General features: G+C 41.3%; 1 protein-coding gene across 1 annotated transcript; it reads left to right on the top strand.

The window, feature by feature from the left end:
* The first annotated feature begins 8815 nt into the window (after nt 1-8815).
* edn3b (endothelin 3b) lies at nt 8816-16832 on the top strand. Its single transcript, XM_079673967.1, has 4 exons — nt 8816-9224; nt 9355-9571; nt 12971-13129; nt 14545-16832. The coding sequence occupies exons 1-4, from the start codon at nt 9158-9160 to the stop codon at nt 14597-14599; spliced, it is 498 nt and encodes a 165-aa protein (XP_079530093.1). The 5' UTR covers nt 8816-9157; the 3' UTR covers nt 14600-16832.
* Nucleotides 16833-17427: the final 595 nt, after the last annotated feature.

Raw genomic sequence — 17427 nt, 5'->3', positions numbered from 1 at the left:
GTTATCCACAGTGAGGGGACGACTGTTGACTATGGCCATGGCTTCATAGAGTAGAGTCCTTAGTGAAGCGTCATTGAGTCTATCATGGGAAAGTGACAGAGTAGTGTTCAAAACACTCCTGACAGTCTTTATCTGGCGCTCCCAGACAACACCTGCATGACTGGAGTGAGGCGCGTTTAGGACAAAGTCACACTGTTTTTGTGACAGAAATGTACTCAGTCTCTGTGTGTCAAGCTCTTGTAACGCTGCCTTGAATTCATTCATAGCATCTACAAAGTTAGTGCCTTGGTCGCTCCGAATTTGACGGACTGCGCCTCGAACAGCAATGAAGCATCGAAGGCCGTTGATGAAGGCATCGGTGGAAAGATCCTCCAACATCTCGATGTGGATGGCCCGTGAGCAAAAGCAGGTAAAGAGCAGGCCATAACGTTTAGGTTGTTTCTCTCCCTCTGTAGTAACAAAAGGACCGAAGCAGTCCATACCACAATATGTGAAGGGTGGGGAGGACTCCACGCGTTCGGCAAGAAGATCACACATTTTTTGGCCCTCTGGAGATCTCCTGAGTCTGCGACAGGTCACACACTGGCGGATGTACGATGCAACTGCTCGGCTCATACCAGCAATCCAATAGCCATTGGATCTCATTTCGTTCATTGTGAAGCCTTTTACCTGATGCTTTGTTTTCTCATGGTTGTGAGCTATTATCAGCTTTGTCACATGGTGCTCTTTAGGGATGACCTTTGGGTGTTTGAATGAGTCAGCGAGTGAAGAATGGCGGAGTCTTCGTCCCACCTTGAGGATACCATCTGTGTCCAGAAAAACATCAAGGTTGTTTAATTTGTTGCAACACTGTAGTTGACTTCCTTTCTTTAACAGTCTTATTTCTTTCTCATATGTTTGACTTTGCAGATCTTGGATTATGACACGTTCAGCACTTTCCAGTTTGCTCACTGTAGCATGACCTCCTGATTTGATGTTTTTAGCTCGACGCAGAAGGTGGGCCACAGCTTTGATGGCTCGTGAACCATGACAAAAACTTTGACAGACGGTCGACAAGACTCATCTTTTCTGTGGTCTTTGTTTGGAGTGTCTGTGCCTTCTTGACTTCTGGATCTCCTATCGGTAAGTCAAGTAGGGGTGTAACAACTAATCGACTTAATCGATTAAAATCGATTACCAAATTAGTTGGCAACTAATTCAGTCGTCGATTTGTTGGTGACGTCATCACATGTGTTCTACACCCCGTTAAGCTCCAACGTTATCGCTCTTTTTTATCGGTACAGGAGACATTTAAAACATATGTCATATGTATTATTGCTACATAAACATTATATCGCAGTCTTAGTGTCGCCAACTCAGTTTCTAATATGCAATATGACTACAAAATGCGTCTATAATGTATTTTCGATCTTCCCAATTCAGACGAGAGATCTCTCCCCCGCCTGCTTGCGAGGGGGCGGGGCAGTTTACACACACACGCAGGAGATGGCGGAGAGAACGCGCTCCGAGGTGTGGTTAAACTTTAGCCGTCTCGATGTGGACAATGCTCGTTACCAAAAGTGCAATAACAGTTTATCATATAAAGGCATAAAACGAGCAATTTGTCTAAACATTTAGCAAAAGTGCACCACATTCAGACGGAGGAATGCACCGGGTTCGACTGTCTTTCTAGTAGCTCTGTAGCCCCGTCCACGAGTAACGTTTCCACGTCAGGTGTTATGTATGCTAGCAGCAACACACAGAGTTAACTCAGTTATAAAAACATAGGTTAAGGATTAGAGGTAACTGAGTTATTTTGTTAAAGTTTCAGCTATTCTGTTTACAGTTCTGTCATCACATTATTTAATATGATTTGTTAAAACATTGTTGTTTCTTTTGATGTGAAATATTATGCATTTAATTAAAATAAAAAGCAATGTTAGTTTTGTTCACAATTTGTTTAGTTAGTTTACCTTATTTCTTGTCAAAAGAACCGTTAATACTATCGTTAAAAGGACCGGATCGATAAGCAGTATTGATATAAGTAGTAGTACAGTTAAAACCTTAACGATCTGAATAATCGATTAATCGTTTCATTAATCGATAGATTAATCGATTATCAAATTAGTCGTTTGTTGCAGCCCTAAAGTCAAGTACTACATCCTTTGGTGTAGGCATTTCCTTTTCCCAGAGGAACTTGGGACCAGTGAACCAGTTTGATGTAAGCAGCTCATTCACAGTTTTTCCTCGGGATGCGCCGTCTGCTGAATTCTCGTCTGTGGGAACGTAAAACCACTGCTGGGGAATTGTGCTTTGTCGGATCTTCTAGACCCGGTTGGCGACAAAGGTGTGGAAGCGTCGTGCATCGTTATTGATGTAGCCTAAGACTACCTTTGAGTCTGTCCAGAAGTAATCCTTTGCACCTGCATAGCCAAGCTCCTCTCTGAGCATATTACTGACGGTGACTGAAACCACTGCTGTTGCTAATTCAAGCCTTGGTATTGTAGTCAACTTTGTGGGAGAAACACGGGCCTTTCCTATCACTAGAGAACAGTGAATCTCTCCTCTTTGGTTCCTGACTCTCATATAAGAGCATTGGCCATATCCGCTGTTGCTCGCATCCGAAAAGTGATGCAGCTCTGTTTCTACAATCTCTCCAAAGTGGAGAGGAACATAACATCGAGCTATGCTTACCATGTCGAGGTTGGCAAAGTCGCGTCGCCAGCTCTCCCACCGTGGTTTGAGTATTTCTGGCAGAGGGTCATCCCAGCCAGTACCTTGGCGGCACATTTCTTGTAGGATCTTCTTCCCAGTGAGAAAATATGGGGCAAGGAAGCCGAGAGGGTCATATATGGAGGCGACAGTAGACAATATGCCTCTACGTGTTGCTGGTTGGTCTTTCAAAGTGTTGTTAAATCTGAAGCAATCTTCCTCTATGCTCCATGTTATTCCTAATGCTCGCTCCATTGGCATATCATTGAAGATCATGTCCTTTGTCTTGGTGTCTATTGCACATTCTGATGATGGTAAGCTCTGTAAGACAGCCATGCTGTTTGACACAAATTTTTGTAGACGGAGACCACCATTTGCGCATATCTCTCTTGCCTCGTGTGCCAACTGTATGGCCTTTTCAACCGTGTCTGCACTTGTGACTTCGTCGTCCACATAAAAGTCTCTTGCAACAAACTGGGATCCTATTGGATGTGAGTGACTGTTTTCCTTGGCTAGATATTTCAGCCCATAGTTAGCACAGCCAGGGGATGACACTGCACTGAAAAGATGCACCTTCATTCGATACTCCAGGGGTTGTGTGCTCATATCGTCTTTCCACCACAGAAAGCGCAGGTAGTTGCGGTCATCCTCCTGGACGTGGAACTGGTGAAACATTTTCTCTATGTCACACATGAGAGCAATGTGATGCTGTCTGAACCGTATAAGGACCCCTGTTAGGTTGTTGATCATGTCTGGTCCTGTGAGAAGATGTTCGTTAAGGCTTGTACCACTGTACTTTGCAGAGCAGTCGAACACAACACGCGATTTGCCTGGCTTTTTAGGATGGTAGATGCCATGATGGGGAATGTACAATTTTTCAGCGTGAGTTCCGCTTTTGTTTACTTCTTCAACACCACCTCTCTCAATGATTTCTTTCATGTATGTTGTGTAGTCATTTTTGTATTTCTCATCTCTGCCGAACTTTCGTCGTAGATGACTGAGCCTGATTTCAGCAAGTTTTTTGTTATCAGGTAATTGTGGCCGTTGCTTGAAGGGCAGAGGCATCTCATAATGTCCCTTGTCATTTTTCCTTATGCCGTCTTTGAGTTTTCCAAGGAAAACAAGATCCTCTTGTGAGACAGTTTTGTCATCTCCTTTTGTGTCCTTAAAGTCTGACTCCAGGGCGCCTATCACATCCATCGGCGTAACTGGAGGGAGTTCCTTTACCGTAACTCTGTGACACAGGTTGGATTCAGATTCCTCGTGAGACGGTGTTGAGCAGCCTACAATGCTCCGCCCCAAATCTGTCAGGATGGCAAAGGGCTCGTTGTCTTTCCCTGTTAACACCTGTCTGGGTGTCAGTGCTATGGGAAAGTTGTACCCGATTAGGAGTCCGACATCACAGCTGAGGAGAGGTGGCATGTTATCTGTGATTGCTGTTAAGTGAGACCATGGCTTTGCTGTGTCATGAGTGGGAATATGATCACGATTCGCAGGAATACAGTCTCTTGTGTAAGAATGAGGAAGGTCGATGTGCAAGCAGGAATTAAAGCCTCGCACACAGAGCCAGACACTCTTTCACTCGTCGTGATCATGTTCTTTCCAAGCATGGTGGTAAGTTTCAGTTTCACAAGATAGGTGTCAGCTTGTAGTTCCTTGCTTACCTCTTGGTCTATGAAGGTACTGTCACTTTGAGTATCTAATAATGCATAGACAAGCTGTTCTTTGGATGGGTTTTTAGCTGAGGACACCCACACAGGAACGATCATGGAAGTGCTGCCTGTCTGACCGCCTCCAGTGACGTTGAGTACCGTAGCTGCTTTGGTTTCATGTTCACTATTAAGAGCTGTGTTCACAGTGAAAACAGATCTTTCTTGATTTCCACGTCTTCTGAAGTTCTCATCGTGGAGACAGGTAGGGTGCCTTCTCTGACATACATCACAAGTGTGGCGGTGACGACATTCCTTTGCACCGTGACCTGGCTTCATGCAGCCGTAACACAGCTTATTATCTTTTACATATGTTCGTCGATCCTCCGGGACCTTTCCATGAAGGTTGTACACTTGGGCAGTTGATGCTTATCATATTTGCACCACATGCAGGGGGGCCTTGGGTTTTCACTGTTTATGGCAGTTTGCGTGTTGAAGACATTTGCTTTATTTCCCCTTGTTTCCTTAATGCCTCTTTTGTCATATGAGTTCGATGAGTAGAGAGCATGTAGAGAAGTGACTGGGTTGCATGCTATCTCTGACTCGAATGACACAAAGTGAGTGAAATCCTCAAAGGTGGGAAACTCTTTACCTTCCATGAGAGCGATTGTAACCTGGCGATTTCAACGTGCTGCTAGCCAATCAGGAATTTTCTGGATTAGCTTTTGGTTTTCTTAACAGTCATTTTGAATATCTAGACCCTTCACATGGGGCATGCTTTGCAGGCAGGCATTTAGGAAGTCAGAGAATGTTCTTAACCCTTTAGCGTCTTTGGGTTCTATTTTCTGCCATTTTGACAGCTTCTCCCTGAGAGCTCTTTGGATCACAAATGGCTGCCCAAAGCGTTGATTGAACTTATTCCATGCATCTATGTATGCCTGTTCATCGTTTCGATAGAATGTTCCTTCAAGGCATTTGTGAGCAGGGCCACTGACATGTTTCTTTAGATGGCAAAGTTTATCAGCTGAAGAAATACCCTTTTGGTCCACTAGTGACATGAATGACATTCTCCATTCAATGAAGAGGAGTGGGTCTCCACTAAAGACTGTGGGCATTGGCATTGGTAGTCTGTTTATGGCTATGCTGTCTTGTATTGCTTGGGCCAAACAGGACACATCAGTAGTGGGTGTTGGTGCCGTAATGTGAGGGTTTTGACCATTTACAGAAGGGCTAAAAGGGATATGTCTCATGTTCTGCTGTGTAGACTGTCTATCAGTTTCCTGTCTGATTTCTCTGTCGTAGATCTCCAGCCTGGCACGAGCAGCCTCCATTTCCCTTTCTGCTTGTAGACTCTCTAATTTAGACTTCTGCATGTGTAGTTTCTCCTCCATCATTCTTATTTCATCCTTTTGCTTTCTTTCTTTTTCCATTACTTTATATTGAGCCTCCTTTGCAGCAAGCTCTGCGGCTGCATCAGCTCTTTTTGCAGTTAGGACCGAGATTTCAGAATGGTGACTGGCACTTGAATGAGAGGCAGTGCCATAAATGGAGTATGTGTAGTCATGGGCTGATAGCTGGCGAAGACAGTGCCTTTCACGCTCTGCATCAAAATCGCCATCTATTTCCGTTAAGCGGCCGTTGATAATTTTCATAATGTCTTTCGTTACAGCCTCACATGCGTCAATCCTGCGTCTTAGTTCAGTGGATGGTGTGGTTCGGTCTCTTATTTCGCTGTAAGCTCTCATCACACCAATCATTCCATCTTCAATTGCGTCTGCCATTTCAGCCAATTCTCGTTTTGATATGTAAGTCTTTAATATTTCTTTGGCTTTTCTGACTTGGTATTTCCACTGATCATACAGGCTAAGCAGTCTTTTTTCCTTTTTACAAATGTCCTCCTGTTGGTAGGCAAGCATTTTCTCTGTCTGCACAGTGGGGCGTTCTGAACGACGTGGTAATGCTAACCCATCAGTTTCCTCCATTTTGAGTTGAAGCTCAGCTAGTTGTTTTTCTTTATATTCAATTTCCTCCTTTAATTCCTGCCTTGAAATGCCTTCACAATCTTCCTGATGTAATAAACCTATCTTTTCCTTTATTTCCATTTGTAGCTTAATTATCTGTTCCTTTATGTCATCCATTTTGAGCTTAGCCGTATTCTTTACCTTCTTAGTTCACGCTAGATGCTGCAGCTCGCTGATCTGTGTGCCGTGCCGTTCCTTCAATCCACAGGCAGCGTGGTGTAGCTTGTAGCCGCTGAAGGTGAAGCTCTTACTTTTCATGCTAGATGCTGCAGCTCGCTGATCTGTGTGCCGTGCCATTCCTTCAATCCACAGGCAGCGTGGTGTAGCTTGTAGCCAGGGGCGCCACCAGGGATTTTGGGCCCCATGAAAATATATCACATTGGGCCCCACCACCAGGCCACGCCAACCAAGCACAATTGCTGTAACCACACCTCCAGAACCCAACCCACTCATTTATGCTTTAAATAAGTCTACCTGTACAGGCTTACATCTATCTTGTAGTCCAATACTAACCGCACAATATTTACTGACACTGAGCGGTGAACATATAACACTGTGCAGACATGGAACATACTGCTGCAACATTCTGCTGCAGTAGAATTCACAATTTGATATAACACTAACATTCCTGACAATAGACCTCAATAGTCATCTATTATGGTGTACATGCCTTTTTAATAACATTTTTGAATGGAACATTCATAAATCAAAAATAAATATAACTTAAATATACATGACCTCTTAAATAAAAAATAAAGTGAATATTAACACCAATATTATCATTTATAAAATGCTATAACAAAAAAAATAACATAAGCAGCAGATTTTTTAATTAAATATACATACCAACTACAAAATAAGCGGGTATTAAAGTGTAAACGGACAACAAAACGGAAATGAAAGTGAAAAGGCCTGATGGTGGTGCTAAATCAGAGCCTGTTACCTGTTCTCAGTCTTTTTGTCATCATGCATCTTCTGTGTAGTGATCCAATATCGTTACCATAGCCTTGCACTTTAACAGTTATTACGAGCCCTGGCTCAGCCTTACTCACCAAGAGCCCAGCGCCTAGCCTTCTTACAGGCAAAGTCACTGATCAAGTCCTTGAAGTCCAGCTTTCTAGCCAACTGGCTTTCAATGGACATCATGGCAAGACTGCAAAGCATTATGGGGGGACAGGGCTGCTGAGCCTAAAGATGGACCTGTTGGTCCTGGCACCAGGGGAGGGACAACTGATTTATATGAATAGCTGCTAAAAATGTAACTGCATTTATTAAATGGCAGCTAAAAGAGGAGTGAAATGAAAAACCTCAGCATTTTCTGTGAAGATATTAACAGTACTTAATGTCAGCAAAACATTACAATTATTATTTACAATGGACTAAGCTTAGCTAACAGACTAATTTCCACCAGTCATGGACCACACCCACCTTTTCTTTTGAAAAACTGGGTGACATACTGTCACCCTTTAGTCCCTCTCTCTTGTCTTTCTCTCCTTTCTTTTCTTTTTTGAAAGCCTGACTTTGTTAGTCGTTGAGACATCGTACGCACATAACTTAAGTACTAGCATAGTTGCTCACCTGCACTCACTCTCTGCCAGAAAGTGCGGTGCCGGGTGCCGCACAGCGTTTGGAGGCAGGACCAAACCATTACATGTAAATAGAGGGGGGTGTACACAGGCTTTGGATAATTAACTTTTGGAAGAAAAAAAGTGAAATAAATCGTAAGTTTAGTGAGTACATTATCAATTTAACGTTATATTAATGTTAATTATTGATGATTGATGAAAGGTTACTTAAACATTTTTGGGCCCCTGTCAGTCACGGGCCCTTAGAATCGTCCTAACTTTTCACCCCCTTACGCGCCCCTGCTTGTAGCTGGTGAAGGTGAAGCTCTTACTGTAGCATTTCCCTCCGAATAATGGTCGTAGGCTTTACTGATGAACCAGAATTTATTCAAACTCCAGACCCAACGTAAGAGCTTGAGCCTCTTCGGGGGGTGCTAACATTTAAATATACAGTCGTTCTTCTCTTTCTCCGCCGTTACATAGAAGATATTACTTTCTGCGTTACGTTGTTTTCAAAAGCTACAACCACTTCCTGTCAGCCTTGTTAACTCGCCTTAAAAATAAAAGCATACAAACGAAACAGGAAGTTCACCTAAATTACATTATAAGATATAAAACTGCAACGAAAGCAACAAAAACAATGCAACATCCCCTTCAGTCTCAAATAACACAACTTGGGTTATCTACAATCTCTTTTATCATCTTTAAATACAATGATTATATTTTACATGTTGTGCAGGAACTTCAGTGGAGTAGTTCATTTCAGTGCACACACACGGTTATGTTGCTGCGTTTGACAGAGAGGGTGTTGGGCCTATGGCAAGCGTGGGCGTGTACCCAAAACTCCCCAAAGCCCTTTACCTTTGATTTTGGGCTTTTAGAATCCGAAGTGACTGAGAAGAGAACCGGTGCTCTCTTTGCTCCACAGGTCCCCACTTCAAAGCAACCTTTTGCTGTGTGACTGCAGAGCAATTTGTTTGGAATTAACGCAGTTTCCTCTCTCTTCAAAGTGTATGCTACAGGTATGATTTACGACGCGAATCTATAAATATGAGAGGAACCGCGCGACCAGCATCCTCGCATTTTTGTTTACATCTGGACCGTATAAGATGAGTTGAACATGGACATGTACACTGAAGTTAATGGATTTTCACTCGGTGCTGCTAGGAGAATCATTTGACAAGTGCGCTGCATCCTCACCGGGCTATGATTCAATTTGGGAATATCTGACATGGCAAGGACAACCATCCTCACAGAAATCATGCTTTTCAACATGCTGGTGTTAATTCTCCTCCAAGGTAGGTTTGGAGTCGTTAAACTCAAAACACTTTGATTGTATTTCAATCATTCATTCCTAAAAAGATTCTTAATTATTACCTCTATATAGCTTATTTCTAACTTTTTTTCTCGTTTCTTGCTCTATACAAGCTGTGTTGTCATCCCACGCCTCCCTCACATCCGAGGTCATCCCCGGGTCTCTGCCAGCCTCCAGCAGTGCGTTTGGCTCCGGGAGGTCTTCAGGTTCACCGCTGTCTGAAGCAGCGGAGGCAAAGTCGAGACCTAAACGCTGTACCTGCTATTCTTACAAGGATAAAGAGTGCGTCTACTACTGCCACTTGGATATAATCTGGATAAACACTCCCCAGTAAGACATGCTTTGTGAAGTGCTGAAAAAGACCTTTAATTCTGCATGATCCACCCAGACGCGCTATTGTGCAAGTATCTCCGGGCTTGCACAATACATTTGGGGGGAGGGGGGGTTAAGATCGGTAATTGGTTATATAAAACGGATTGACATGTGGCGGTTTTGTGAAGTCTGCTTGTAGCAAGTCACGCCCGGTAAACGCTTCCCTTGGGCTTCAGGCGCAGTCATGGTTCAAGTGATGGCAAGCCCAGCAGAAACAAATTGGCCCAAGGTCAAAGTTTAAAGTCAGTGAGGTGGAGGTTATTATTGTTACTGTTCTTGTCTCCGGCTACTCCTGTTCACCTTTTGCTCCTTTCAGTAGCCCAACAGATGAGCAATAACCCATGGCTAATTTAATAATGGATTGTTCATGTGAATGCTGCTGTGTTTCAGGCTCAATTAAAACAAATGTATTCTACTAATGACAATAATAAGAATTAAGATATGAAGTTGACTAAAATATCAACGTGTTGCGTCCCTGCAAAACTAGACAAGGCAAAATAAAACAAAAATCCATGATACAGGAGATCCGGAATCCATGCATTCAGAAATAACAGTCGATTTCTATATGAGTTTAAGTGATCTCAAGTTTGAGGCAAACATTATGAAAAATCACTGGTGAAGTTGTATTCATCTGATGACAAATTCATCAGGATATCTGTGCAGAGGTGGTAACAGATGTAGCTACTGTTTAACTCCCCTGCCATGAGCTGAGCAGTTGAAATACTGTCAATCTGCCGTGTGGAGGTTGTGAGGCTTAGTGGACAGAGATCAGAGAAATCTGTTGTGCAAACTGAATAGAGCTGTTGAAGTAATCACTCAATAGAGCTGAATTTGTTTAGTAGTAGTTTTCTGCCACGGTAGTTGTTTGTGCCTTGAGTAAGCTTTTAAACAAAACCAAATGAAATCATTAAAGAAGAAAACTTGTTTAAATTGTAGATCAATTAACCTTTTATTAGAGAGAGGCATATTTGGCCTGTGGCACAGACACCGTATTCTTTCGTGTATACAGTATGGACAAACACTGAGGAAGGAACACAATTCGGTGGATTGAACCTGGGAGAACCAACACAATCTCAATCTTTATTTATTTATATAGCACATTTAAAACAACCTTCAGTTGACCAAAGTGCTGTACAGGCAATAACTACAATGTTAATTGGTTCTGCTCACCAAGAGTCTGTCCAGGCCAGAGGCATGCCAACTGCCCACCGTGAGTTATGTTGACTCTGCGGGTGAAGCGGAACCATGAAATATTACATTACCAGTTGGCATAGTAACAGTCAGAAGACTTTCTTACCACACATGTGCTTACAGGGTGTTTTCAACATGTGGCCTGCCTACCGCAGATTAGTAGCAAAACCTTACAATTTAATTTCCAACACCTTTTTCTTTAGAGGACTTTGTTTTGCCACCTTCTTACCACATATTACAATCTCTGGCAAGACAGTAGGAAAGAATTCTTTCATTCTCTTTCGTCGTGTGCCAACTTTGCTGTCGGCAACACATCAAAATCGCTTCTTAGCAAGTTAAAACAAATTGAAATAGTTTTAAGACTGACATTATTGTATAAAGCGGTAGGTCTGTTTTCACATGTGTGCTCACATTGTGGGGTGCTCTGCCTCCGTGATAGAAGATTAACCTGCTAAAAAACGTTCCTTTGAGCTAATGTTTCATAAAGTCACTGCATTAAAAGTAGAAAAAGGAAGGGTATTACCTACCTCCCGTAAAGCTCTAATTCTCCGGAGGAGCTATTTATTATTGGCTCACAAGCTTATAGCTTGCAAGCGTCAGTGTGTGTGTATGTATACTGTATGGCTCCTTCTTGTCTTGTGACCTCTTCTCCACAATGCAATTATAATTAACATGCTTTTACTCTGCTTTCCATATTGTTTTATAGGCAGGTTTCCATTAAGAAGTCCTTCTTCCACTTCAGATAATAGCCAAAGCTGATATCAGTATTTCCAGACCCTATTGTGACACGTTGAGACACAATATTGAAACACTAGTGCCGTTTCTAGCTGTAAAGCCTTTTACCCTGAGGTCAGTCAGGTATACAGTCATAAATAGACAGGCTGCGTGATTGGGCTCACACAGCGGTAGCAGCAGGTATTCAATCATATAGAGGCCGCAGTCGGAAAATCTGGCAAATGTACAAGGAAAATACATTTATCTACCCCTGCTATTCTGATGCTTTGATTGGTTTATTATACAACACATTCTTCTTCCTCTTTATCCCTTAAAACCTTATAGATCGTAAAGCATATTTTTTGTTACTCAATCTATTACAGATTGTTAAAAAATAGATGAGTGGAAAAAAGAACGAAATTATGCCAACTTGACACCAATCATTCACAGTGGCATCCTAGATTTGGGGGGAAGGAACAGACATTTTGACATTTGATTTGATCTATAGAAGATATCTTTCAAGTTTTTCAAGCACTTTCACCGACTCTCTGGCCATCTTTTACATCACCACTACCCAATGGTCACTTGACAAAAAACACATGTTCACAGGCAAAGTGTTTCATCAATAGTCTATCAGTTCTAGAGGTTTTAAATGCTGGGCCCTCAGTATGTATAACATAGGATATGTTTTACTGAGGGTACTATCATCTGCATGCTTTTAATTGAAATCTTAACTTCCATGGCAGTCAGAGCTCTCACTCTATAGTTGGAAAAAAAAGAGTATACATGCCTGTTTGATGGCTACTAAAGTTGGGTCCACATTTGAGAAGTCTCTCATTTATTACAGCTTCACAGAATGGCCAAACAAAAAGTAGAGGCATGAGTTGCTGTGCAAAAACTGGAAAAAAAACAGTAGTGAGAGGCACCCCAACCATGAGCTGCTGATGGAGATGGCTTGCTTAACTTAGCTAGTGGCTTGTCGAGCTTGAAGCGACTTTAAACGCTGAACTCACCGAAGACCATAGATATTGCCTACAGCGATACACTGAAGCGTACCCCCACTCAGGATTACCACCAAAAATAAGAGGCAAAAAAAAGTGGCAAGATGTTAGTCAGGGTGCTCAAAACTGAAATTGCAAGCTGGTAAACTAATCAAATGCCCGACTAAACAAACAGCAACAACCACACATTAACTCAAAATGAACTAACACAATTCCAGCACTGACCCAAATAGAACACAGACTCTTCTGCTGCTGAACTGCAGCTTTTAACCTCTTCCTTCTCCAGGTGCACCTTGTCTTAACCTTGTTGCAGCAACACAGCACACCTGTGTAGAGGAACTAGAGGGAAACAGAAACAGGGAATACATACAGCGGAACCAATAGCTACCAATATTCAACATCTGTTTTTTTTCGTGTTACTTAAATACCTCGGTCTTCTTTACCTCGTCAGACGCACTGTGCCCTATGGAATGTCGAGCTACAGAGGATCTCAGCGAGTCAGACGGGCTGTCACTGGACAAGCAACTGAGCGTGAGGGGGCAAAGACTCAGCGCTGCATTTGTGCTGTGCTTGATGCAGACCCTGAGTGCCAAGATTTCTGCCTTCCAAGGTTAGTAGGCTATCTCATTAGGTATCTACGGAGCCCCCTAGGGGACATGGAGAAGAACAAAAATGTATTTGAACAAAAAAACAAAACAAAAAAGTTTTGCGAGGTATCGCAAAACCTTTGCGAGATCTCGCAAAACCTTTGCGAGATCTCGCAAAACCTTTGCGAGATCTCGCAATACTTTTGCGAGATATCACTGTCACTACCCGATCTGCAGCTCTGCCCGATCAGCAGTGCGCATGTGCGAGATGGTCCGCCATATTGGAGAACTCCGGACGGCAACCCAAGAAGGACACTTGACACAGTGGCTTTTGGCAAAGCTGAAAAATAATAAAAAGTACATTGTCAGAATAAGTGAGAAATTAATTTAACTTCTGTTAGACAGCTATCATACTGAATAAATATTTACTGTGAATGTTTGCAAAAATCTATGGCATATGGCTGTTTAACAGAAATTAAATTCATTTCTCACTTATACTGACAATGTACTTAACCCCAAATAAAAGAACCCAATAAAAAGAGTTATTAAATAACAGTGAAGTCACGTTGTAATAACAATAACTCATCTCTCTCGAGTTTTATTGTACAGCTTTGCCAAAAGCCACTGTGTCAAGTGTCCTTCTTGGGTTGCCGTCCGGAGTTCTCCAATATGAAGGACCATCTCGCACATGTACACTGCAGATCGGGTAGAGCTGCAGATCAAGTAGTGACAATCATAGATATATATATAAACACTAGATGGCTGAAGGGGGAGTCGCCAGCGTAGCTCACAGGCGACCATCTTGCCACAGTCAACAACTACTGCTACAGCTGTTGTAAGGTGAGTGATCTTCAGAAAAATACTCTAACTCGCTGAAATCTTGACTGATTTACAAACGGTTTGGTTTATTATAAACGTTATTAGCATGACTATGATACAGGAGACAAGACATGTTGAAAAAAAAGTTCATGATTATAATTATAAGTATGCAGTATCATAACTACATATTTGATGTTTATAACAAACCAAACCGTTTGAAAATTGGTTGAAAATTGGTTGAAAATTGAGCAATCTACGGTTATTTCAATAGTGCACCATAGACATAATGTTATGAATGAGCGAGCTGCCTGTGGCAAGATGGCCGCCAAGTGGCAACGTCGGCCTCCATTGGCCAGCAGCGCGGGCGAGTCATCTAGTGTTTATATATATCTATGGTGACAATCGCAAAACCTTTGCGAGATCTCGCAAAAGTTTTGCGAGATCTCGCAAAACATCTTATTTATTTATTTTTTCAAATAATTAATTTTTTCTTCTCCGAGTCCCCTAGGGTGCTCCGTAGGTATTTTATCACATCAAGCTAATTATAAATAAAGACATAAATGAATTACCCAGAATAAGGGCTTCTGCTAATAAACAATGTGACATTTTCTCTTCAAAGCCGCATGCAGACAGTGCCCGTCAAGAGTCTCCACAGAGTCCCTGGTGCCGGATAACAGCATGAGGCCTCTCCATCGTCATTCTTCTTCTTGGAGGAATGGACCCTTCCCTTATCTTCACACCCTTCACTCTCCATTTGCCACTCTTGCCTCCACAGGTTAACACTTAAGGAAAACACTTTAGAGTTTAACAATGCAGACATTCATTCCTAAGAATCACAACTCTTGGAGCAAGTTCCATCAGGTTAAAGTGGTTTCAAGTTCTCTTCAGCATATGCAATACTGGTCCCTCGAGACGATCCCCTCCCCCTTTGTTACCTACTGAGAGCAGAAGGATAATTGCTTTCACTCTGATATAATAGCCAATGACCTTGCTTCTGTCAAGCTTGATAAGACAAAACCTTTGTTTCCATACCTGTTAGTGTTGAGGACTACACTTGACTCTTTCTCTTTCAACAGAATGAGATAAGCTTGTATCAACCTATAAGGGGACAACAAAGACATCTCGACAACAATGTTGGTAGACAATAGTGCCACATGGAACGTCGTTGGACAAGTAGGGGCAATACATGATGTTGTGATTTCTTATCCTTTGAAATATTGAAACACAGCAACGGAAATAAGAGGAGCGCTTTTGACCAGCCCCAGCTACGGGGCATATTACTGAGCTTGATTTATGGAACTATCTGCAGCCAGTCTGGAAAGCATTCACACCCTGACAGTTTGCATACTTTGCTCTCAACACATCTTTCAACAATAATATATGATTTGTGCTCTTCACAACTGAACTGTCAGACATATTCACTGTGCTTTACCTTACTACCACTGGTGTACTGTGTAGAAACTGTTTTAGCTTAAGCTGTAGTGTCCTTTACAGTATATTCAACCGTTCATTATTGAATCCAGCCCAAAGGAGTCCAAAAACCTTTTGTTCCGATGTAACAAATCACAACAAAGGGAGACATATCCTTTAGCTGTTGCATGAAATGGTGATTACTTGTATGTTAAAGAGTAATAGACATTACTCTGTTTTTCTCAAACTGTCTACAGACTAAACCAGCAATGAATTGGTTGTAATAATAAGGAATGCCTGTGTAATCAAGACCTGATATATCTGAATTGTCTGTGCATATTAAGCTATAAAATGCAATAATTCTTTGCACTTTTTGACCCGTTCCAACATCACAATGAACAGTATATTAAGTATATTAAGGAAAAGGTTCTGAAATTATTAAAAGTATAATTATTCAAGGCCCCCATCCTCGACTGTTATACTATATCTTATTATTAGATAACTATTATTCATGCATTGATTTAAAAGCAGTATTTTACTGTTTTAGTTGGTTGAGGTAGATCACATTCTTTTTAACTATTTATAGGACTGCAACTAATGATTATTTACATTATGGATTAATCTGCAGATTATTTTCATGAATAATCGACTTGTTTCAGATGTACTTGTATATACTGTTGGGTAGATTAATTTATAACAGAACCTCTTTTATAAGCTCTTCCTATGTTTTTTATGCAAAATGGGGATTATAATAATATATACTACTGTATAATTCAAAGGTAATTATTTGGCTAAAAAATAAATGGCAACAAATGTCAATTTATACAATAGTGAAACATGAGCAAAATGACTGCTAACACTTAATTCCATTTCAATTTCACAGCCCTTCCCAGCCTCTGCACATAACATAACACCAGAGTGGTTGCAATAAGCGAATATAACAATTATAAAATTACCATCACCAAACATTACCAGCAGATAACATGATCATATATAAACAATATACAGTAGCTGCAGTCCACAAACACACATATTAAAGCAAAGACAACACTGCACACTTTTCCAAACCATCAAACAACCAAAGAAGAATGAGGCATTTCAGGGATATTTAAAAAAAAGATCAGAAAGTCTTCACATACCTCACTAAAGATAAAAGTTCCTCATTGAACGCACAGGTCACGGCTGGAGGATCCACCATTTTAGTATTTAGAATGTTAGCCAGGCTGGTGCGTTTGATTTTGATCACAGGTGGTGCATTTAATAATGAATTGAAGTGGTTATGAAGTAGATTTTTATATAAATAAATATTTGTGGTAAATAATCTATCAACGAATGAGATAACGCAATGATGAAATTATTACATTTTTTTTATATATTTGCAATGATATAAACTGAAGCAACATTCCTGGATAAAAGGCTGTATAAAGTAACTGCTAATGCAAAGCGAAACATTTCCTACTGCTGCAGCTTCACATTAAAATATTTTTACTGGCTAAACACGAGTTGACTTTTATTATACGGTATTCACAGGAATTTGCAATGAGCTTGACCATGATAATGTTTGTCTCAATGCGTATACGAAACGGAAAAAAAGGTTAATTTTTGCACTTTTTGACAGGGGTTTATATTACATTACATTGCATTTAGCTGATGCTTTTATCCAAAGCAACTTACAATACGTGCATTTGACCAGGAAGATACAAACTTGAAGAAAACAGAATCATATAAGTACATCAGGTTTCATAGAGACAAAATATTTCAAGTGCTACTCAACTGGCTTTAGATAAGCCAGTCCTTTATTAGTATATAACTGCTTTGTTAGCAATTCTTTGTTAGTAATTATATCGCTCGAATTGGTGTCCAAAGAGATGAGTTTTCAGTCTCCCCCGGAAGATATGTAGGCTATCTGCTGTCCTGATGTCAATGGGGAGCTCATTCCACCATTTTGGAGCCAGGATAGCAAACCGACGTGTTTTTGCTGATGGGAACTAACGCTCTTATGCACGTGCACAATGAATGATGATATTCAAGATGTGGACCCACCCCCCATAGTACGAGTTTCAGTTGAAAGACTTATGACCCTCATTCCTAC

This window comes from Notothenia rossii, assembly GCF_949606895.1.
Source record: "Notothenia rossii genome assembly, chromosome: 4".
NCBI classification, from domain to species: Eukaryota; Metazoa; Chordata; class Actinopteri; order Perciformes; family Nototheniidae; genus Notothenia; species Notothenia rossii.
The sequence above is the reverse complement of the archived record's forward strand: the minus strand, read 5'-3'. Positions and strand labels throughout refer to the sequence as shown.

Coding starts and splice junctions, on each gene's coding strand:
- edn3b (XM_079673967.1), top strand. CDS start 9,158: ATGGCAAGGACAACCATCCTCACAGAAATCATGCTTTTCAACATGCTG. Junction 9,225..9,354: donor GGTGTTAATTCTCCTCCAAG/GTAGGTTTGGAG, acceptor GCTCTATACAAG/CTGTGTTGTCATCCCACGCC. Junction 13,130..14,544: donor CAAGATTTCTGCCTTCCAAG/GTTAGTAGGCTA, acceptor TTCTCTTCAAAG/CCGCATGCAGACAGTGCCCG.